At 39.9% G+C, this 22,250-nt stretch overlaps 1 protein-coding gene across 1 annotated transcript; it reads left to right on the top strand.

Moving 5' to 3' along the window:
* The first annotated feature begins 4,913 nt into the window (after positions 1 to 4,913).
* LOC139935334 (ribosomal protein S6 kinase delta-1-like) lies at positions 4,914 to 22,124 on the top strand. The gene is made up of 13 exons (XM_071929869.1): positions 4,914 to 5,027; positions 5,845 to 5,880; positions 6,342 to 6,459; positions 7,086 to 7,201; positions 8,471 to 8,828; positions 10,716 to 10,897; positions 11,385 to 11,615; positions 12,253 to 12,442; positions 14,305 to 14,426; positions 14,780 to 14,926; positions 15,123 to 17,414; positions 17,910 to 18,005; positions 19,110 to 22,124. The coding sequence occupies exons 1-13, from the start codon at positions 4,920 to 4,922 to the stop codon at positions 19,233 to 19,235; spliced, it is 4,122 nt and encodes a 1,373-aa protein (XP_071785970.1). The 5' UTR covers positions 4,914 to 4,919; the 3' UTR covers positions 19,236 to 22,124.
* Positions 22,125 to 22,250: the final 126 nt, after the last annotated feature.

Here is a 22,250-nt window from a genome sequence, read left to right as displayed (position 1 = left end):
AATACTTTTTTGAACTGCCCACCCTTGCTAGACACTTACGTCCAGGAAAAGCAACTTCATAACTGTTTCCACTTTTGAGTTACAGGGCACTTCCGTTTTGGCCCGTTTCGACCGGAAGTAAAGGTCATGCGAGGTCACGCACATAAAATAAAATGAAAACCCAATTAATCCTTACCCAATCCCGTTAACAGAAAGCTACGGTCTCTTGTGGTTGATTTGATATAAATTTTCAAAGATTTAAATAAAACACCTTTAAGATGACGTCACGTGACCGGTGTTGACGTCATCATGACCCTCCTTAAGGACCCTCCTTGCACCAATGCCCTTCATCACTGAAAGTTTCATTGGAACATGCAAAAAAATGCGAGTACTGAGTAATCCTGAAACAACCAAATAAAACAACCAAAACCGAACAAGACATGATTGCATTTGTGCACAAAATGCAGAGCTGTTTCGTCAATAAAATTTTCCAATTTCTCAACTGAGTTTGAAATTATTTTTTGTTGTGTATTCAAAGCAATTTGCCCAATGTGGCATAAATAAAAACCAAATTTTTGATTATACCATGTTCAGATAGCAATTGTTACATTTTAATAAGCTTGTTTTTAGTATCTATATCTATGAAAATTATACGAATGTAGAACATGGACCCATACAGGCGTTTCGACCTAAAGCGCGCGGAGTCTTTCTGACAACTCTCAGCACTTTAAAATGGTGCAACTGAAGCAGTCAGTGGGCAAAAATACAGAGTGCGGGGTGGGGGGGGGGGGGGGAAGGGGGGGCAGAAAGCACACTCAGTGCCGGTGCTAATGCATTATTCCGATAAAACAAAATCGAATTGTTAAAATTTGAGGGTTTTTTGCAACCTAGATATTTGTGTTTGTTTGGTCTCTCCATTCCAATTCTTTTCAAAATGCAAATTTTGAGTATTTTTAAACCGTTAACTTTGCAGTTCAGCCTATTATAAGTTTGTGCCGTTGTCACAGGGAATTCTGTCCCCACGTTTAAACGGTCCGGGGGAAATTATCCCCCTCTCATTTTAGATTAAATTAAATGTAGTTATATTTTTATATCATCATTTTGTTTTCCTTCGTGCGACTCTTGTTATCTTTTTAAAATAAGAATCTCCGTCCACACCGTAAAGACAGTTTTTTAATAAGCCATTTTATGGGTAAGCCTGTTAAATCCAGCATTTTAAAGTATTCGGTCAACAATTAAGTGCCAGTTTAACGTTTAAAGGCACCTGGAAATAGATTTGTTTTTCCTTCAAACATTAGAGTATATGTTCCTGAACAATAAAATAATTTTTTGAGTAATTGTTTTTGACGATTTATATGTTTAACAAATTAAATAAAGTTGTGTGGGGGGTGACTCCGCCTACCCCCTTTGTGACGTCAATCGAGGAAGACTTTGCCACGATGAACATCGAACACACGTACGTGCAAGTACATTCAAGTCCTGGACTTGAGTTTGTACGTTTGAAAAAGTTTTTTTCTTGCATTTTTCTGGCAATGTCAACCAGGTGTATTGCTGCTGGATGCAGCAAAACAACTAAAGATGGTGTCAGTTTGCCAAGTTGTCCGGTCCGACGTCTTTTCCAGCGCTGTGTTGTGCGGCAAACAATTCGAGCCGTCGTGCTTCGAGAATCCGGAATACACTACACATTTTGACATGAAGAGAAAAGTTCTTTTCTAAAACATGACGCCATCCCAAAAAAATTTCCAGCTAGTGGGGAAGTCGAAGAAGGTACCTGAAAGACGTAACGAACCTAAAGGAGCATTTGCCTAACGTGAAAAAAATCAGGTATTGTTTCAACTTTGAGGGCATGTTTTTAGCTTGCGCCAAGCGTCACTATGCTGTGTTGGCACTGCATGCGATTCATCGCGCCTCGATTGACGTCACGAACAGCGCCCTCTCGGGTCGGGATTTTTTTCCAATTTGTAAATAACATGGTAACTAATTTATGTAAACCTTAGTTAGTTGTTTATTCATATTCCACTCATCAAAACACATATTCTAGTGACAAAAGCTTTATTTTGACAAAATACCACTTCCAGGTGACTTTAAAAAGCTGATCTAACAATTCAAAGAATATTTTTTGAGAAATGTTGAAATAACACTAAAATTGTTGATTCAACCCTTTTTGCGTTGGATCAAAAATTTAAAATGCAAGATTTGACAAACAAAACGCTTGATCCAACACTTTCAAAGTGTAGTCACTTACCGAACTCATGCAAGTGTTGGATTCAACTCTTCAGTTTTTAGTGTACGTAAATCAATCTGGTAACAGGAAAAACACACACTCAAACAATGAGGACACTGAATCATTTCAGAATCCAGAAATTGCTAGAAAAAAAAACCTTTCCTGTTTGTCAAAGTTTCAATTACTTTTGAAAAATGTGTTATACCGGACGGGTGGGTCGTGCGGTGTGATTACACGCACCCTAGGACCTACAGTTGGTTTACAGCGGCATCTTTTCGGAGTGAGTAATGCGACTGCCTTAAGCAAGGCTAGGGTCAGAGGGGTGCACAACTCTATAATATTATTTTCCTTTGCTTGTCTAGTAATTTGAGATAAACAATGATACGTAAATCAATATGGTAACAGGAAAAAACACACGCTCAAACAACTGAATCGTTTCAGAATCAAGATGCCAAAACAAAACAGTTCGTCGGTATATAGGGCATGAAGTTACAAAGAGTCAATAACCTTTGAAAACGCCAAAACGGAACAGGAAATGTTTAAAATAAAGAAATCAAGAGGCAAGTACTTATTTAATGGTGGTTTCAACCTGGGTCACATTCTTCAAGAATAGTCCCAGCGTAGGCTGGGTTTTAGGGTCTGAAAGGGGAGTTTACCGTGAGAAATATAGTCTGGTTCCGCTCCAAAACTGTTGTTGTGGACTCTTTTATTCATGAGATGGAAATCAGACCATTATCTGAAAAAAAGTCAATCCCCATTCACCGATGATGCGTCTCTGTGCAAGCAAATTTCATTTGTTTATGGGGAGGATAAGATCGATGGGGCTGCGTGACGTCACCTGGGATGGGATTAGGGTGATGGAGTGTTTATATGTTTATATGTTTATAAAGTCATTCTCTTAATAACGTGTGAACAAACAAATTTTGATTTTTTAATAGTGCACACTATTCTGATAACAATTTTTATGCCCTAGCATTTTGCGGGGAACTCCCTTTTCTGCTTCTATTCTACCTGGACAGGTGGATCATCTAACACGAACGCCGAATACAGTGGGCCTTGGGGTAAATTTGAGGCCTAGATACGAGCAAATGCATTATAGGCCCGCTACCTCGGGCCACTTGTTTTCAGGGTTTAGGCCGTCCAAAAAAGTTGGAGTCAACAACCCCTAATCATATTTTGCAATTAAACGTACTATGGTACAAAACACCTGGCGTACGAGTTTGTATGTGTAACATTAATAGGAGTTTGCGTTTGTGGAGTCAGTGTTGGTATATGGTGGTGTACGAGTTGACCAACTGGCGTAGGCCTGTTGGCATGCAGGCGTACGAGTTGACCCGTTTCCACAAAAATAGGCCTATGCATGTAGCCTACCCATTGTATTCGGCTCTTTCAAATCTGGTAGGCCCCATGTCCATGAGGACTCCCACAATATGCAAGAGTTGTTAGTTTGTTTTATCCGTTAGTGTGGCGCGCCATGCTAATGAGTGATTGCGAGAAATGTTTGCAAAAAAGTAGGTGCATTCCCCTGAAATTATAACGGGCTATGATCACACGGCCGGCTCATCATGCAGCAAGCTCAGTGAGTCATGTGTGCTGCTGTATGATATGAGTTTGTGATCAGGGAGGGTGATTCTTAATTCGTAATAACATATATTGTATAACTGACATACAGATCCTTGTAATTTGATTGGTGGAACTTACTATGACATTCACTATTACTCCCATCCGCACCGGCGATCAAACATACCTATTCGCCCATGGGGAATAGCATTTATTTTCCCGTTCAACAGTTAGGATCATCCTTGTTCCCAATGTTAGCAGTACAGCGCCGCTGTTAAAACAAAGGAGCACCTGTGCAAAAGGTTGTGATCCGATTGCTATTAAAGGCGGTGGACACTATTGGTAATTGTCCAAGACTAGCCCTTACAGTTGGTGTATCTTAACATATGCATAACATAGCAAACCTGTGAAAATTTGAGCTCAATCGGTCATCGAACTTGCGAGATAATAATGAAAGAAAAACACCCTAGTCACACGAAGTTGTGTGCGTTTAGATGGTTGATTTCGAGACCTCAAGTTCTAAATCTGAGGTCTCGAAATTAAATTCGTGGAAAATTACTTCTTTCTTGAAAACTATGGCACTTCAGAGGGAGCTGTTTCTCACAATGTTTTATACCATCAACCTCTCTCCCCATTACTCGCCCCCAAGCAAGGTTTTATGCTAATAATTATTTTGAGTAATTACCAATAGTGTCCACTGCCTTTAAATTTGTGAATACAATTTGTTCCGAACCAGTAATTTGTAGGTTTTTTCCCATAATGTTATACTTAAAATACATCAAATGATGTTAAATACATCAAATGACAAGGATCTATATGTCAGTTATATATCAAACAACTATTGATTGGCTTTATTCGTGGAATGGGAGGAATATTATCGCAAGGTAAAACTTGGACTGTTCCATTTCGCGAAGCCTCGTGAAATGGAACAGTCCAAATTTTACCTTGCGATGTGAATAGTCCTCCCATTCCACGAATAAAGCCACTCAACATTATGTATTTTCGGGCCTGTTTCGAGAAAGTTGCGGAGTAAATGTTTTTTAAGAGTATCGCTGTCTAGCGCCACCCCGCGATGAAATTGGTTCCGGATATCGATCCGTGACTGACCCCTCGCAAAGGTCATCGGTCGTGTGTGTGGAGATGTTTGTGATGTGAAATGGCTGCCCCGTCCGGTAGATCAAAAGATAATTGGATTCGAAGCTTTCTGGTCACAGATCCAACCACACATCAAAAGGGATTTACAGTTTACAAAGTGACATACAGGGTTTGTGTGCAGTTTTGTGATTTTACATAAATTGTGGTAACTCGTCATTATTTAATGAATATTAAAATTTCAGCATTGCCATTTTTTGCAATTAAAATTAAATAATTCGCCCCTTCCCTTCCTTTTTGAAAGTTCATTCCTTCCCCTCTTCTCTTGCATAGTTTTCGTGTGAATTAGATAACAAAGCAGAGCTAGAACTTAGGCGGAGCTAGATGCTTTTCTCAGCCCCGGTCCACTTATTTTTCCCATGTTTTTCCTAAGGTAAGGTCTAACTTCTAAGGACTCGCAAGTTGGCACCAATCTCAATGCTTTTTTTCAAAGGGTTTATCCCACCAGGGTTTATTGAGTTTGACAGTTTATTAAAAGAAAGACAAAAAGAAACGGTACAGAAAAGTGAAGAGGAGATTGGTTTAAAGATGTTTCAAGAGTCCTTTAGTCAGTTAGTGAAGAATATAATGTTGGCCCGGGCTGAGACAGCATCTAGTTCCCCATACATCCTCCATAGAACTATGTTACTATTATGACTTGAGGTTCGTTCCGCTATCGCCTCCACGAACCCCGTAGAGGGTGAATCTCACAACACAAACGAAGCGTTTTGCTCTTTAAAAAATAATATAACTTACATTCCCAACTTACAGAATTTTTTTTAAACAGATCTTGCCAATTTTTGAACTCTCAAGACTTATGATGGGAGGTAAGAAAATCCACTCCGGGACAAACCTCTAGGGTAGGAGCATAGGAGTAGCTCCTCTACATCAATAATTCTTAAAATATTAATATAAAGTGAAGTTTTTCGCCTCCATTTGTTATTTTACAGGCTTTCTCCTTGAACAAACCAGAAGATGTGACTGAGGTGAGTACAGAGAATCAATACAGAAAATGTTTTGTATGGCATCGGACTGCCACTTTTTCACCCACCCAGTCATTGTAAACCCCAAAATGGATCTCCAAGAGTCCAAAATGAATGAAAAAGTGGCAGTCAGATGTGGAAATTTTACCGACTATCCCATATAGTTTAGTTTGTGTTAACTTTTCATGTAAAACTCAACCTTGCCAAAACTATTTTTAAAGATGACATGAATTGAAAATGATTTGCCAGATGATTGCGATTATTAGAAGTTCAAATAATGAGTACACCGAACGATCAGTGTTCTGTCATGCAATGACGCCAGAGTGATAATAGGCTATGTCAATAGTTCGTAATAAACCAATGATCTAACTATAGACACTTGCTGTGTGGCAGGTCAAACCGCTATTTCTAGGGCAACTGATCCACAGTTGTTGATTGACAACCTTGTTTGTATTTTCTTACAGATTGTTGTGTGGAAACGTTACAATGACTTCAAGAAGCTCAACAAAGCGTTATCACTTCTCCATTACAACCTTCGCAGACCAGAAAAGTTTCCTGTGTTTGCCAAAGCAAAATTCTTTGGTAATTATTAACATATAAAGTTATGGAAATTTGCATCAGGATTTTCTTTGTTTTTGGTCTAGTTGGTAAAGTACTGCTTTTGAATTGCAAAGGTCATGGGTTCGAATCCCACCTGAGTAATAATAATGACTGTGGTTTTGTTTCAGAGTATACAGTGCTAACACACATCGCAGTATATGTGTATATGAACAGAACCAAAATTAATATATATTTATAAAGTTGCTGATCTAGTTTTCATGAAACAAGAAGGATATATTATTTAACAAGAATAACAAAAGTCATCATTACTGAAATCACATGCAAGCCACAGCATTGGTTGCCCAAGTCTTGGCCTTTGTTGTGCCCCATCAAAAAGTTTTCCGTAGACTTCAATATTTTCCTTATAGACATAAATTTGCATGCCCTCGCACAGATTGAATTCCAGTTCTGTTGAATTGGTTTTGTTTTCCCTCAAACTTTCTCAAAGAAAAAACTCTGCACTCTGTGACTTAATCACTAAAAAGGGAGGGAGCATAAACTGAAACTTCTACAGGTTGATCAGTTTATGTATATGATGGATTATATAAGTCTTTTATTGATTTACCGATGCAAACTGTTGTATTTTAATTTTTTTTTTATGTACTCAGGACGGTTTGATGATGAAGTCGTTGAGGAAAGACGTCAGAGTGCCCTTAGGCTTCTCGAGTTTGTTGTGAGCATCCCGCCCCTCACAAGAAGCAATTACTTCCGTAGCTTCTTTGAGGTAAGGAAAGTTTGATATACATAACAAGAATGCGCCGTATTTCTAACCGTGTGAGGGCCCTCTCAATAGTATTGTTGTCACTTTCGGCGGTTAGCGCGAATCGTCGTGCACAGTTTTATATAGGTGTTTTGTTACTTTTGTTGCCTTGTAGTTTTAAGATGCTTTAGAGGTATACTAACAGCTCTTTTAAATGTTTAAAGGATTTGGGTACTTTTTCAAAATGTCCATAGATTTACATTAAACTTACAGCGTTTGAAGATAATGATAGTGGAAAGCTTCCCTTCAAATATTACTTACTGAGTTGCTGTTGTTTTTGAGAAATGATAAAAACAATTTAATGAAAATACGTTTGTAAATGCTTAAATAAATTTTCATCTCATGAGACGAAAATTATTTTCATGACATTGTTTTACTCATTTCTCAAAAACTACAGCAACTCAGCACGTAATATTTTCAGGGAAGCTTTTTACTATCATTATCTTCAAACTGTGTAAGTTTAGTGTAAATCTGTGGACATTGTGTTTTTTTCCCTACAAAAAGTACATACACCCTTTAATTGTCTGTGATAGATAAGATGTCTGTGGTGTTTAAAATGTGTTCCAGTCTTTACTAACTGGTTTTGGTATGAATGAATATACCCCCAGAAGTGATACAGATTATATGTTTGAGAGGGCCCCTCAAGCGGTCAAAATTACAGCGCATTAAAGATATTTACATCCTGTGTTTGGCCATCTCAACAAACACAACATCCAAACAATTTGAAGATTTTGTAAAAAGGTCATCCTGTTTTGATGGAAAGATAAAAATGCAGTTTCTGTTTTGTGTTATTTTGTAAAATAACTACTTTGATTTTAAAAAGCTCTTCTAACAGTTCTTTTACTGCCTACAACCTTCTACAGGGATTATTAAATCCCCCTTTGTTGGAACCCCCCCCCCCCACATCTCCCCCCTCCCCCAACGACAAAATGACAAATGATACAAAAAGTATAAAAAACACTGACAGCTGAACAAGTAAACTTGAACGACAAATGCAATTACTGCTGGACACATTCTACACCAAGCAGAATTAGGCACGCATGGTCTGCTTTCTAGATGTACAATGTAAATTAAGGATGCCCGTCAGTGATGATATTGATCCCCCCCCCCCCCCACCCCTCCCCCCTCTCATCCACGATGACCCTCCATGGGTGTTGTGTTGGGTGCCAGGGGGCATATTTGCGTACAAAGCCAATAAATCAATTCAAATCAATTCACTCTGTTTTCCTTTAGGGTGGGGAGGAGGTTGCGCTAAGGCAGTCTCCACGCAGAGAGATTCTACAGCCCAAGAAAGTTTCTCCCGAATTCACAAGTGGGAAGTCCCAGTCACCTGGTCACTCCCATTATGATTCAGGAGCCAGTACTCCATCAGAGGGGAGAGATCATGTGTTCCTTACAGAGGGGCAACCCAGCCCGTCTCTTGGCGGTGTGTGGCTCCATAGACAAAATGAAGAGGATGTGTCGGAGTATGGAACTGTTGAATATGACGATGACGATGACGATAGGACGACATTCAGCGAAGATTCTGTCCCGTCAACACCCTTACCACAACTTCAGGAATTGTCATTTTTTGATCCTCTGTCAGACACAGGTTAGTCCGTCCTTCAAGGATCAAACTATTCTATTGCTTATGTGTTTATCATTCATTGATTTGTTCATTCACAAAACCATAATGACTTAAAAGTAGGGTCATTAGTTAGTTTTTGTTAATGGATCGCTGATTTATACGCAAATGTACAAATATATATAATGTATAAAACAAAAAACAAAATACAATAAAAGTCGCATGGGACTTATTAGAGGTCCAATTAGCTGTGTGTTGAGTTGAGGAGTAATGTGATGATTTGTGGGATAGCTTCTGGCAAGGGACATACATGTATAGCTGTTTACCAGCAAGCTATTGTAGAAATATGTTTATAAAGCAAAATTGTTTTTCGTAAACGATAAAAAAACATTTTTGGGTACGTGTGCGTGTCTACAACGGATTTGTGAAAATATAACCCACCATGCTAGTAAACTGTGTTTTACTTGACCGTAGGATAGATCTAATATGCATTACAAGTGGTCAAATTTCTTATGAGGTTTATAGATCAAAAATTTCACAATAATCGCCCAAACTAGCAAAGTAAAGCAAAGTAAATCATGCAAACTCCTGCTAAAAGGCTTGGCTTCAAAAAAAGTCTTTAAAATGTTATTTCCAAATGGATTTAAACAAAATCTCCAAGTTACATTATGAGATACCAGTACTGAAAGAGTGATAAATGACAAGGAAGTAAAAATGACAAGTAAATAGATAATGCTTCGAAACAAGTTAGCAAACTACTGAGTGGGGGGGACGGAACACACTTATAGCATAGTATGTCACGTCTGAGTAGGGGTATATCGTACTTGAATAAAGTTCTGTTGTTGTCAGAGATCGGGTTCAGTTCCTGGTCATGATACTTGTGTTTGAAAAAAAGCAAACACTTCAGCGCAATAGCTTCCTGCTTTGAATTGAATGAACCAAAACAATGTAGCATGTCCTGTTTGTTGTGTAATGCATGTAAAAGAGCACAGTACTCTCTGTTGAAGCCATTGGACACTTTCGGTAACCAGTATTGTCCGAGGCTCACACTTCGTGTATCACAACTTATACATAAATTAACAAACCTGTGAAAATTTAGGTTCAATCGGTCATCGGAGAAAATAACGGGAAAACCCACCCTTGTTTCTGCACGTTGCGTCATGTCATGACATGTGTTTAAAATAAATCCGTAATTCTCGTTAACGAGAATTTATATTGTTTTAATGTTTTCTCAAAAAGTAAAGCATTTCATGGAATAATATTTCAAGAGAAGTCTTTCACCATTACCTTCTGTAAACCCTGTAAGTTATTTGTTAATCTGTGAACTTTTATGTTTGTTTCTGTTCCGAAAGTGTCCAATGGCTTTAAGAGAAGGGGTTTGCCCTTGATGGGTTTGGGCTTTTTTCGTCATGGGTGGCCGCAGATTGCACACCATCACCTTGTACAACCCTTAGTAGATGCTAATTATGATTGGGTCTCATCATTCAAACTAACTTCTACAAGACATAGTATAATGAGTGCTTTGAAACACTCATACACCAAATGTTAGGTGTTATAACGCAGCAAAACAGCATATTGACCCAATTCACCAGACGTCATCATCAGAATAATCTTAGATGCGCCATACTGGTGGGCAATGTCACTGTGCGATATTCAGTGAAGTGCTCATTTTAGGCGACGCATCGTTTACGCGTAAACCTATTGCATACCAAAATGGTGAGCGTGGCACAGTCGCCTTGTGTGAGGTGCGTGCAAGGGGTCAATTAAAAAAAATCACTGAATGAAAATCCCAATAATAAAAGTGGTTTCACAACAGAGTCGCAAGCACAATGTCGCACTCGGCGATCTCCGGGTTCTATTTCTATGACTTTTATGAACACAACACCCTGAAGGATTTCCTTATTTCTTTGACAGAACCTCCAGGGGTTACCAGCGAGGGTTCATCAATTCCTCAGAGCAATAGTTGGTTATTCCAGGCCATGGATATGTGTGCTGTCCTCAATGAAGAATCCCAAGACTCGCAGGAGAATTCCACTGCCGCAAACTCAACAACTGACCTGTCATCTGACAGTGGTATTACCATCAACTTTTCTAAGGTACAACCTCCCAAACACAGTGGTATTACTATCAACTTCCCTAAGGTACAATTCCCCAAAATCGGATTTTCCCGATGCCGAGCAAGCTTTTTGATTGACACAAAACACAAACCTCCACAGATTTACATGGTTTAAAGATAATGATGGTAGGACGCTTCCCTTAAAATATTACTCGCTGAGTTTCTGTGGTCTTTTTGAGAAATGAGTAAAACAATTTCAAATTATTTTCGTCTCGGAGGAGACTCTCCAGAAAACTAGGGCACTAGACTGAAGCTCTGGTGTTCCTGATCAGCAGAGTGTGGGTTTAAGTCCCGGTTATGACTTTGGTGTCCTTAAGCAAGTCACTTGCAATTATTGCTTCGCCCTTCAGATGGGACTTAAAGCCAAAGGTCTCGCATAATGTTGTGTTACGCTCATAAAAAAAATCCAGTGCAGTTATCATAAAAAGAAGAGGTTTGTCCTCATACTTTTTCCATTCTTTCAACAGGCTCCAACCGAAGCCCCGCCTGTCCAACTAACACCAACTAATGAATCTAACTGGAAGGGTCAAGAAAACCAGGAAGGCTGGACAGTGGTACCCCCAGAGTCTAGCGATGATTCTAAGGACGCTCGTAACTCGATGGCCAGAGCTTACCTGCACTGCATCAGAGCTCAACAGGCTGCTGAGAGGGACGCTATGTACACTGATGGTGGCATTGTGGATTCTCGTTCCCCACAGGTACGTTCCAATTATGTTAGTGGCGGTGTGTGTTTGAATACTGGGACCTGTTAAGTTTGTTTCCTTCACAAGTGAAAGGAAAGTAATGGGAACCTAGGGTTGCCAGAAATATTTCAATACGGTTAAATATTTGCCTGCAATGGGACTGACAACATTCGTGCACTTAAAAGACATAACATGCATGAGCTAACTTCAACCGCTCTGGACAGGGAGGCTTGAAGAGAGTTTGTTTCTCGGATCACCATGGGCAGGGGACGCCCTAATGGACTTAAAAGAGAGCAATGGGACACCCTACTTTGCATTCGTTTGCACATTGAGCTATTGACCCCCTTGCACCAACTTCACAACCCGCATGTCTGCCACGCTTGCCGTTTTTTAGAGTCAACTCATAAACATGTAAACGCCATGTAGCCCAAAATGCAAACTGCACTAAACAACACACATGGACATTGACTACCAAAATGGCGCAACCAAGAAAGATTATTGTGATGATGGCTTTAGGTGAATTGGGTCAATGGACCTATCCAATCCCTCCCTTCTTTTTGTTGACCAATGAGAACGGCAACTGCATGCCCCAGAAATTGACAATCATTATATTATTGTTTAACAGTTGTTTGTATTTTTTTTACCCATATAGGCCAAACCAGCGCTTGATGAAACGGACAATAGAGGCGTAGCTGGAATGACAATAGGGGGTGCAGAAGACTATCTTTACCAGGCAGCTTACCACATCAGTCTTGCACTGGACAACGAGACTAATGGGAACTACCAAGCGGCCTTTGACCTCTACAAGTCGGGTGTTGGCGTGCTCCTAAAAGGTGTCATCGGTCAGTATTTATTTTTGTGTAATACAATCCAACTTTATTTCCCAGCATGTGACAGACTTTATCTCTGGCATTGTTAGAGTGGGGTTCAGGTCCTGGTAGTGACACTTGTCTTATTGTTAAGGCACTTCACCATAAATGGTTTGGAAAGGGACTGAAAGCCTAATCATAAGAAGACAAGAGACTTATTGTGGCAGAGAGGGTAATTGCTCTAGTGTTTTATGGCATAACATGACTGCAGTTAATAACCATGTCACTATAGGCCCATTCACACGAGCGCTGCAAACGAGGGTCCCTGGTTAAGGGCGCCAGCCGTCTGTCACCTTTACCGCGCGCGATTTTTTAGCGAGCATTCACACGACACACACACACACACATGTAAACATACGTCCCTCGTTTGGGTAGGCTTGACTGCATGGACTAAAGTCTACAAGCGATTACAGTTAAAAGGAATAAAATAATACAATTTCATTGAAATCAATTTCATTTTAAGTCACATAAAATGTAGAATATTTTACAAACATTTGCGATAACGTAACTCTCATCCCGGCGGCCGGCGGGAAGGGGGTTACATTTTCGAAGCGTAAAAAAGAAAAACACGATTCAAATAGCTTTTTGGACGTTAAAAATGCTACATTGTTGAATGGAAATGCTTTATAGATATGAAGTTATTGAATTAAAACATCGAAATTAAAACAATCGAAAAGCTTAACCAAATGACGTATTCTGCTTCCGAATGAACGATGTTTTTGCTTCAAGGTTTGAGCTTGTCTTGAAATGCAGCGATCCAGCAACGTCGAGTCATGTTCGAGTCGAAGAAAAACACAAAATTCCACGATTCAAATAGAGTTTTTGACGTTAAAAACGCTACATTGTTGAATGAAAATATTTTGTAGATATGGAATTATTGATGAGACATAACAAATGGTGAATTAAAACATGGAAAATTTTTGCCAAAAGACGTATTCTGCTCCCGATTGAATGATGTTTTTGCTTCAAGGTTTGGACTGGTCTAGCATCCGGCCACAAAACCCACCAGCCAAACGATCGTTATCCAGCGTTGAGCAGATATACATCACGTGTATGTACATGTACATGTATATGCATGCTATAGTTCGCCCATTTCTTCCTCCATAGTTCTACACGTGTCAACGCAGCGGTCCCTCGTTACGATCGCAGGCATTCGGTTCAGACGATGGCTCCCCATGATTATAACATCGATGCGATTTTTTGGAGGAGGTCTCGATCTGTGTTATGAACAACACGGGACCCAGGTAATTTCGTAACATACATAGCATTCACACGACGTGGATTTGCGATTTCATAACATCGATGTTATGAAATCGCACGGGACCCTCGTTTGCAGCGCTCGTGTGAATGGGCCTTATGTCAAGTTCAAGTCAACTTGACATGGTGACGTGTTATTTTTTTGGAGAAATGAGTAAAACAAGTAACACAAATAATTTTTATCTCAGTGAGACAAAAACTGTTTTAGCATGTAACAAGTCATGGTAAAACACCATAACTGGTTAATATAAAGTTATGGTAAAACACCATAACTGGTTAATACCTTTTTACATGCTAGAACTGAGACAAACATTATTTTTGTGACATTGTTTTACTCATTTCTCTAAAACTATAGCACCTCAGCATCTAATATTTTCAGAGAAGCTTTCTACTATCATTATCTTCAAACTGTGTAAGTTTAATATAAATAATTATGTGGACTTTGTGTTACACAAAGTACCTAAACCCTTTAATGGTTGACTTTGATAGCAGGCTTTTGCATACAGTGTAAAGTTTAAAGGAGCAACATAGCTGTAGTTTTTATTTGTTTCCAACCTGTATTTGTACATGTTTTCCAGGCGATGACAATAAAACACGTCGTGAGGCCGTACGGAGGAAGACGGCACAGTACCTCATGAAGGCAGAGGATTTATACAACCAATATCTATCAGCTGAAGTCACTAATTACAAGAGATGGGAGGTGGGTGAATTTGCCTAATAGTCATAGATTGATATGAAAGTGAGGCTGTCTTATTGATATGAAAGTGAGGCTGTCGTATTGATATGTAAGTGAGGCTGTCGTATTGATATGAAAGTGAGGCTGTCGTTTGAAATGAAAGTTAGGCTGTGGTATTTACCGCCAACCACCATAGATTTGAAAAGAACTTTCCATTGTTGATAAACAAACCAATCTGGTTGGCATGGACGGCTGAATGTTAGCAAAACACTTTTCAGTCAGAATTTGTTGCTCAATTTCATAAGTAATTGATCCCAACTGCTTTAAATCCTCTTGATACTTTGAGACAAATTTTGTGTATTATTTTGTCCCCTCAGTCGGAGCATCCATGCATCGATGTTGATCCACGCTCAGCACATCTCAGGGGTTCGGAGGAGGAGCTCAAGAATTATAAGGTCCTTGGATTGATAGACTCTGTTCTGCTTGTTCTGGATTCAATCTCATATCAAACATTCATTATAAAGGTGAGTTTAAGAATCGTCTCGTGGCATGAGCTAGGTTTTTTCTAAGCTTCCAGGAGTTTATCTTTGATGTTGGGACCAAAGACTGAAAATGTCACACCTTTTGGATTACAATTTTAAAAGGACATTGAAATATATTTCTGGATGCCTTTGACTTTGAAACATCCTGAGAATAATTCTTGTTTTGGAACATCTACAGGTACTTCAGAAATGTTCAGTGGCTACCAAGCGTACAATCGCTGTGCCTGCCTACTGCAGCTACGTCGCCAAGCTTTACAAGTTCATCGAGACGGATAATGCAATCTATCTGATCCTGGAGCATGCAAGCGGGGGGAAGCTTTGGAACTATGCCAGTGGCTACCTGAGCCACGGGGCTGAAAAGTCCGTCAATCAAGCCATGGTGAGCAGCTTGGAGAGGAGCATTGGTAGCTGCGGATCACGGAGATCTAGACACAGTACGACGAGCTCAAAAGACGATAAGAAACACCGAGAGGAGATTTGTGAGGAGAATGTCTTTCAAGAGCCTGAGATGAATCCACAAGGCTTGATCCCCTCCCTGGAGAATCAACAACAAGTGTCCGTTGGAGGCCAAGAATCAGAGGGTGGGGGTAACAGCTATGCAAATCTTATGATTGACTACGTTGAGAAACCCAACCAAGAAGTCCTAACGCCTGATCCCATCGCGAGTGAGTTCGCTGAGCTTGATATTCAGGACACAGAGGCCAACTTGAATGATTTGGTCAATCAATGCTCACAGTATGACATTGTTTATAACGACGTTAATGAGGCAACTCGTGATTGGGGTGGCGAGACAAATGGTCAAACCAACAGGGGATTGAGTATTCCCTCACATAATGTTCAAGACTTAAACAGCAACGCTCCTATCAATTTATTTAGCATTGACAGTCAAGAGAGTCCTGGTAGTGAACTTCACAGTGTTGGCAGTGATGATAAGAATGCTTTCGCTTTTGAAAGCCCCAAAGGGAGTCCTAAAGCTGGACCTGTTGTTGACGAAGTGTTTAGTAACGTTGGGCGCATTGATAGCAATGACGTCAAATCACAGCCAGCTTTGTCAACTTGGGTTGACCACAATCCTGAAGATGTCATAGCTGATGCCATGAAGGTCATGCAAGATTTAGAACAAGAGGATGAGCTTGATTTCAATCTCATACCTTTGAATAACACTGCTTCAGAGGTCACAGAGTCCAACTCGTTAATATCACCAAGTACGACCAAACTTGACACCTTGCCCGACACAAGTGGATTTGCCTCTGCCATGACCGATGAATTGACATCATCACAGCCTGGTACCGACCTTGCCGAGTTTTTTGACACTAATACTGTAGCAAGCACTGTCCCTTTTGCAGAGTCATTCACTAGACCGACGCCCTTACAGCACAGTATGAGTATGCAGGAACAGGGAGTGTCTCGTGACAGCCCTCTGAGCCAGAGGAAGTACTCCAATCCAATGGACTTCAAGGTTAGGAGTGCAACCTTTGAGGAGAAAAGGCCAGACGATGGGCTTTCCTCTCTACTGAAAGTGGACACTAGTATTGATGATGGGGGCTTTGGATCGGCCTCTGTGTGGGAGACCAGTAGGGCTGATACCAGTAAGAGTGAGCCCAACCTCGGTAAGATGCTTAGTGAAGCTGCCTCATCAAGAGGTACTGATACCTTAGAACCTGATAGGAATTCAAATAAACCAAACCTGCCAAAAGATCTTTACGTCAAAACTAGTGATTTGTCCTCTAATCAAACGAACCCTCCCTTACTGCCCTCTGTCACAACACCAAGCAGTTTATCCCCAAACCAGGAGAGTATAGATACTACATTATACAGCTCATGTGAATCCACGCCTAAGCACACTATATACTCCCCCGATTGGGACAGCGGGACTGTCATGGACTCCCCAACCATTGAAAGCCCTGACCAGCACACAGCCAATCAGAAGACGACCATTGCCAACTCTGATGTTTATGTGAATGTGAACCGTTCTGATATGGATAGGACAAAAGATGACAGTGACATCACCCCGACTCACAATGGTGCACCGTTGCGTAAAACCATCTCCCCGCCATCCGCCAATGATACAAAGAAACCCACTCCAATAATCAACCCTCGCGATGCACCCTTGCCGTCTCTCTCGACCCTTTTCTCACAAATGGACGAGCAGGTGAAAGTTACTAAATCCAACACCCTTCCAGAATCCTGCGTTCGACTATGGGCTGCCGAGATACTCCTTGCACTGACAGACCTACACGCAGTGGGAATCATCTGTCAAGATCTACGGCCGGATAACATCCTTCTGGCTGAGGGTGGACACATCAGGCTGACATACTTCAGCCAGTGGCAGTACGTTGAGAGGACGCTGAATCCATTCGCCAAGGAACATTTTTACACTGCACCTGAAGTGAATGGGATTTTTAATGTGACGCCTACGTGTGACTGGTGGAGTTTTGGAGCTTTACTTTATGAACTGCTTACTGGAATGGTGAGTTACCTATCAATCATACTTCTTGAACTAAAGGAAGAAAGCCTACTTAATTCAGTGATCTCCAATATTTTCTCCTGGTTGTATTCAGTTTATAAATAAAATGTAGGGTCATAGATTGGTTTTTGACGTTTTAGTGCTGACTATATTCTGCAAAGTTATAAAGAACAATAAAAGTCACATAAGAAAGTTTCAGCTGCAATAGTTACTACTAATTAGAAAACAGCAAAATACTGCAGTAAGAAATGTTCACACAGGTATTTTCACAAGATAGTGAATCCATCCACCTTTCATGATGAAAAAGTATCATCTGTCAAAATTCATTCAAAGAAAACAATTCTTGGCGTGATAATCAGGCCATGAATACGTAAGAAAATATCAAGCATTCACAATAGTACACCTAGGATGTTGTGAGTTGACAAAATATGACAAGACTCCTAATCTTTTAAGATTTTATTGACTAATAATATTGCTGGTTGTGATTGGATTCCACAGTCTCTGCATAGTTGTCATCCGAGTGGGATTGGCTCCCACACTCAACTCATCATCCCTGACCATGTATCACCAGAGGCTAGCAGCTTAATCAAACAGGTACAACCACAAACCATTTGCGGATTTTTTTTTCCTAAAGGGTTGAGCGAAACTTGTGACTAGTGCTTCTGATTCCAATCAGAACTATGAGGCCATCAGTAAAAAAGAACAGATGACACATGATCTCTCAACTTAATCAGAATTGAAAAACTGTCCCAGGTATTTATGAATAAGAATAGAAAAAAAGGCACTGCAACGTTGCATGCCTGCAAGTTGTATGTTTGGTACGGCGGCTCTCCAGTTCTGAATCAATCAAAATTGTGCAAAACTAACGGGTGGATTCTGGAGGATATCAAGGAACTAGGTTCATGAAAAATACACCAGTTGATTTAACCAATTGTGTTCACTGTTGCATATTTCACTGAAAACTAATAATAAGAAGAATATAGACCGTTTTTATATAGTGCCTTTCACGCCCGAGGGGTGTATCAAAGCGCTTCCGACATTATTACCCCTGGTTACTGGGCCTTAAATCATTGCTTAAACCATCTCAGCTCCTTGGGGAGTATACAGCCTGTGGGCAATATATGCGCTACTCAGCTAAACCAATCACAAGAACCATCTCAGGGCCTTCACAGGCACCCATTTACCCCTGGGTGGAGAGAAGCAATTATAAGTGTCTTTCTCAGGGACACAAGTGTCACGACCGGGATTCGAACCCACACTCTGCTGAACAGAAGCATCAGAGCTTGAGTTCGGTGCTCTGATCCACTCGGCCACGACACCCCAAAATAGCCCCAAAAGCATAGTCTGGTGACAATGGGAGACTATTAGAGACTCAATGTGGCTGCTAACATGTACCAGACAATTCTAAACAATGTACTCTACAAAAGCCACATTTACAGAATGATCATTTGTCAACTACCATATGATATTAATTGATAATCATGCTAAAATTCTATGTAGTGGGTCTCCTAAGATGACAATTATTTTCATGATATGGTTTTACTAAATTCACAAAAACTACAGCACCTCGGGAAATAATATTTTAGGGGAAGCTTTCTACTATCACTATTTTCAAACTATGTAAGTTTAATGTAAATCTGTGGACATTGTGTTTTGTGTCGTACCCAAACTGGATATCTATTTGTGATTTTGTTGTAGTTATTACAAGCCAACCCCAATGAGAGGCTGGGCAGCCATCGAGCAGGAGGAGCTGAGGAGATTCGTCTCCATCCATTCTTTAAGGATGTCAACTGGATGAGTCTACAGAAATCGGCTCATTCGTAAAACCAAACGGATGTAAAAGACAATATTTAACCCTTCTACTGTTTGACCATTCAATATCATCCACTGTGGTTTGGATGATCCTGAAACTATGCCAGCATGCAATAAGATCATTTATCTTCAAGTACGCGCTAATCCTCCAATCAGATTGGCAGAATGGAGTGGTGATAAAAACCTATATTGCACGGCTAATATCACTACCATGCGTATTGTGTGTTCTATGTCACGCGCCAAGTTTGCTTGAAGATAAATACGTTATCACACGTGTGCTCGTGGAAATACGGAAAATATAGCGCGTCTGCGTCCCTTCGGCCTCGTTGGATATGGGACGCAGAAGCGCTATATTTTTCCGTATTCCACTCGCACTTGTGTGATAACTTATAGTGGTGAACACCTACACAGAACACAGTCAACCCTCCTACTGTCTGACAATTCAATATCATTCACTGTGGTTTTGAATGATAGATAAACTATGCCAGAATGCAATGAGAAAACGTGGTGAATGTATCTACACATTTAGTTCGGTGCACAGTTGGGCCACCATACACAACCTGTGCAGTTAAACTGTTTCAAACATTTGTCAACTCACTGTAAAATGTTGCCAAGAGTAAGAGGGACATAGAGGCTGTGTACAGAGTTTATTACTCCCTGAAATAATATCTTAAGTTTAGCGTTCATTCTAAAGTTAGATGTTGTTATCAAAGGTTTGTGACGTCATTATTGTTTCAGCATTCACCATTCATTGGTGTCTAAAGTGCAATTCAAAAGTCCTTAATTATGATATGAACCAAACCAAGTGTTCTATTTTTATGTGCCAATGGAAACTTAAATTCTAAAATTTAATGATGCGGATAATAAATTCTTAACTCGGACTCTAAGTTGTTTGATTTGTGTGGGTATAGGGTTCTCCATTCATAACATCTCAATGTAGAAAATTGTAACTTAAAAAAGACAAGTCCAGTTGTTTTTTTCTGACCTAAATCCTGAAAAGAAAAATTACTCTTTGCATTTCTAATGGACAAGTAGTAAGCGTTTGCGCCAGTTGGCATAGTATGGTGAAATTACATCTCAGTTTAAGAACAGGATTATCAAAAGTGTGATTCGGGCAGACTTCATTAGTCTAATCATCTTACTGTAGGTTGAGCAAGATATTTAGATTTGACAGAATTAAAGTAACTGCACACCACTGGTACTTGTCATAGGCCTGTACCAACATTTACATTGTACATGAAATAACACACCTTGATGCAGTCACTGAGAAAAGAAGTGGAGAAAACCTAATATGTTTTCATAACATATTTGTTTCAAACATCGAGTCTTTGGTACAGGAGAACAAAAACAAGGGTTTTACAAAAAAATATATAGCACTTCAGGCAAAATCGTTTAAGGATCTAAGACCATCCTTATACTGTGGAAGTTGTGTGCCCATCTCTAAACATTTATATTCAATCTTGAAGTAAAACTGAAAAGGACTAAATTTATCCTTTTTGCTAAAAGTTTTACTCCATGTTCTCTAAGAGAAAACCAAATTGGTTGCTTGAGAACATTGTGTAAAGATAAACAAGTGCCATTAACTCAAGTTGCACTATAAAAGATTTGTATTATTGATGTTATCTCATTGAAAGTTATTTATGTATTTTAGCATTATTTTGTTGATGATTTTCTTGTTCAATTTAAAGCCTTATTTTACAAAGTTATATCATAAAAAAGTTGTCAATGCATGGATAGTTGATAGCCATTGCTACGTTTTAACTCATGCACCAGTTGTGATATATGCAATGTAAAAAAACATACAAGGTTTGTACTTGATAACAGTGTCAGGTTTTCATTATGTGTCAAGTGTATGGCCGTGTCCGAAACGACGGCTTCGGCTACAGCTACGTCTAGATCAGCGCGTCTACCAGTGTTGAAGAATAGACAGACGCGCGCGATCTAGCCGTAGCTGTAGCCGAAGTCGCCGTTTCGGACACAGCCTATGATGATACCAGAAGTAGTTCTAATGAATGCTGACTAGTCATTAGTCTAACTAAATTCAGATGAATCTGAGCAATTATTATTAACTGCTGTTACTGTGGGATTACAATTTCATGTGCTGTACCAGTGTTAAATTTTTAGGGGTTTGAACACAGATAAATTGACTGAATGACTGGAGCGGGAGTAGAACCAATGACCTCCTGGGCCCAATTTCATAGCGTTGCTTAACAGTAAGCTTCCTAAAGCAGAAAAATTGCTTTATAGCCTTAAAGTAGAAAAAAATTGCTTATTAAGCCTTAGCGTATTTCACAGGTTAGCAGAAAAATTGAGCGGCCATATTGTGTGTTTACCGCGGATTTGCGTTGTGATGTTATTTATTTGCCGGTAAGCACCAAAAGGTTAGCATGCCTTTTCGTGTGCTTACAGTTAGCAGTGCTATGAAATAGAAATTGCACAGTAAGCACAAAATCGGCTGCTAAGCAGCGCTTTGAAATTGGGCCTCAGAAAAGAGTGCGATGAAGTATGAGCACATTGGTTGGGGGGGGGGGTGGGGGTTCCTCTGCCACATACTGGGTTCGGTATACTTTTGTCAGTTATGGACCATGGATTTACATCTTCATGTACATGTACCATTACTCACAGGCATGGTATTTGATCTTTGGGAAAAGAAGTAGGAAAACTTTGTAGAGTACAAAGGCCGAACCTGCATGTATGTGTGTAGGCTTGTGAATAGACTTTGCAAGCTATTTGATAATAGACCTCATGCATTGACATCATCCAGCCAAAATCTTACTGGTATTGACGAAACAATGGAAACACACAGATGTGTACCCGTGGCCCACAGGATTGACCAATTAACAACCTCCTTTTGACCTCTAGCCTAAAGACATTATATGCATAAGGTCCGTTTTTGACTTCTTTTTTTCTGAGGGTAAATAAAATCAGAAATATGATTAAAGTAAGAATATCATGCCTGCCTGTACTGTACCATAACATTATATGTTTTGGTTTTTAAAGAACCACAGAGAGCCATATTTATCTATA

Source organism: Asterias amurensis, chromosome 1, assembly GCF_032118995.1.
Source record: "Asterias amurensis chromosome 1, ASM3211899v1".
NCBI lineage: Eukaryota > Metazoa > Echinodermata > Asteroidea > Forcipulatida > Asteriidae > Asterias > Asterias amurensis.
The sequence above is the reverse complement of the archived record's forward strand: the minus strand, read 5'-3'. Positions and strand labels throughout refer to the sequence as shown.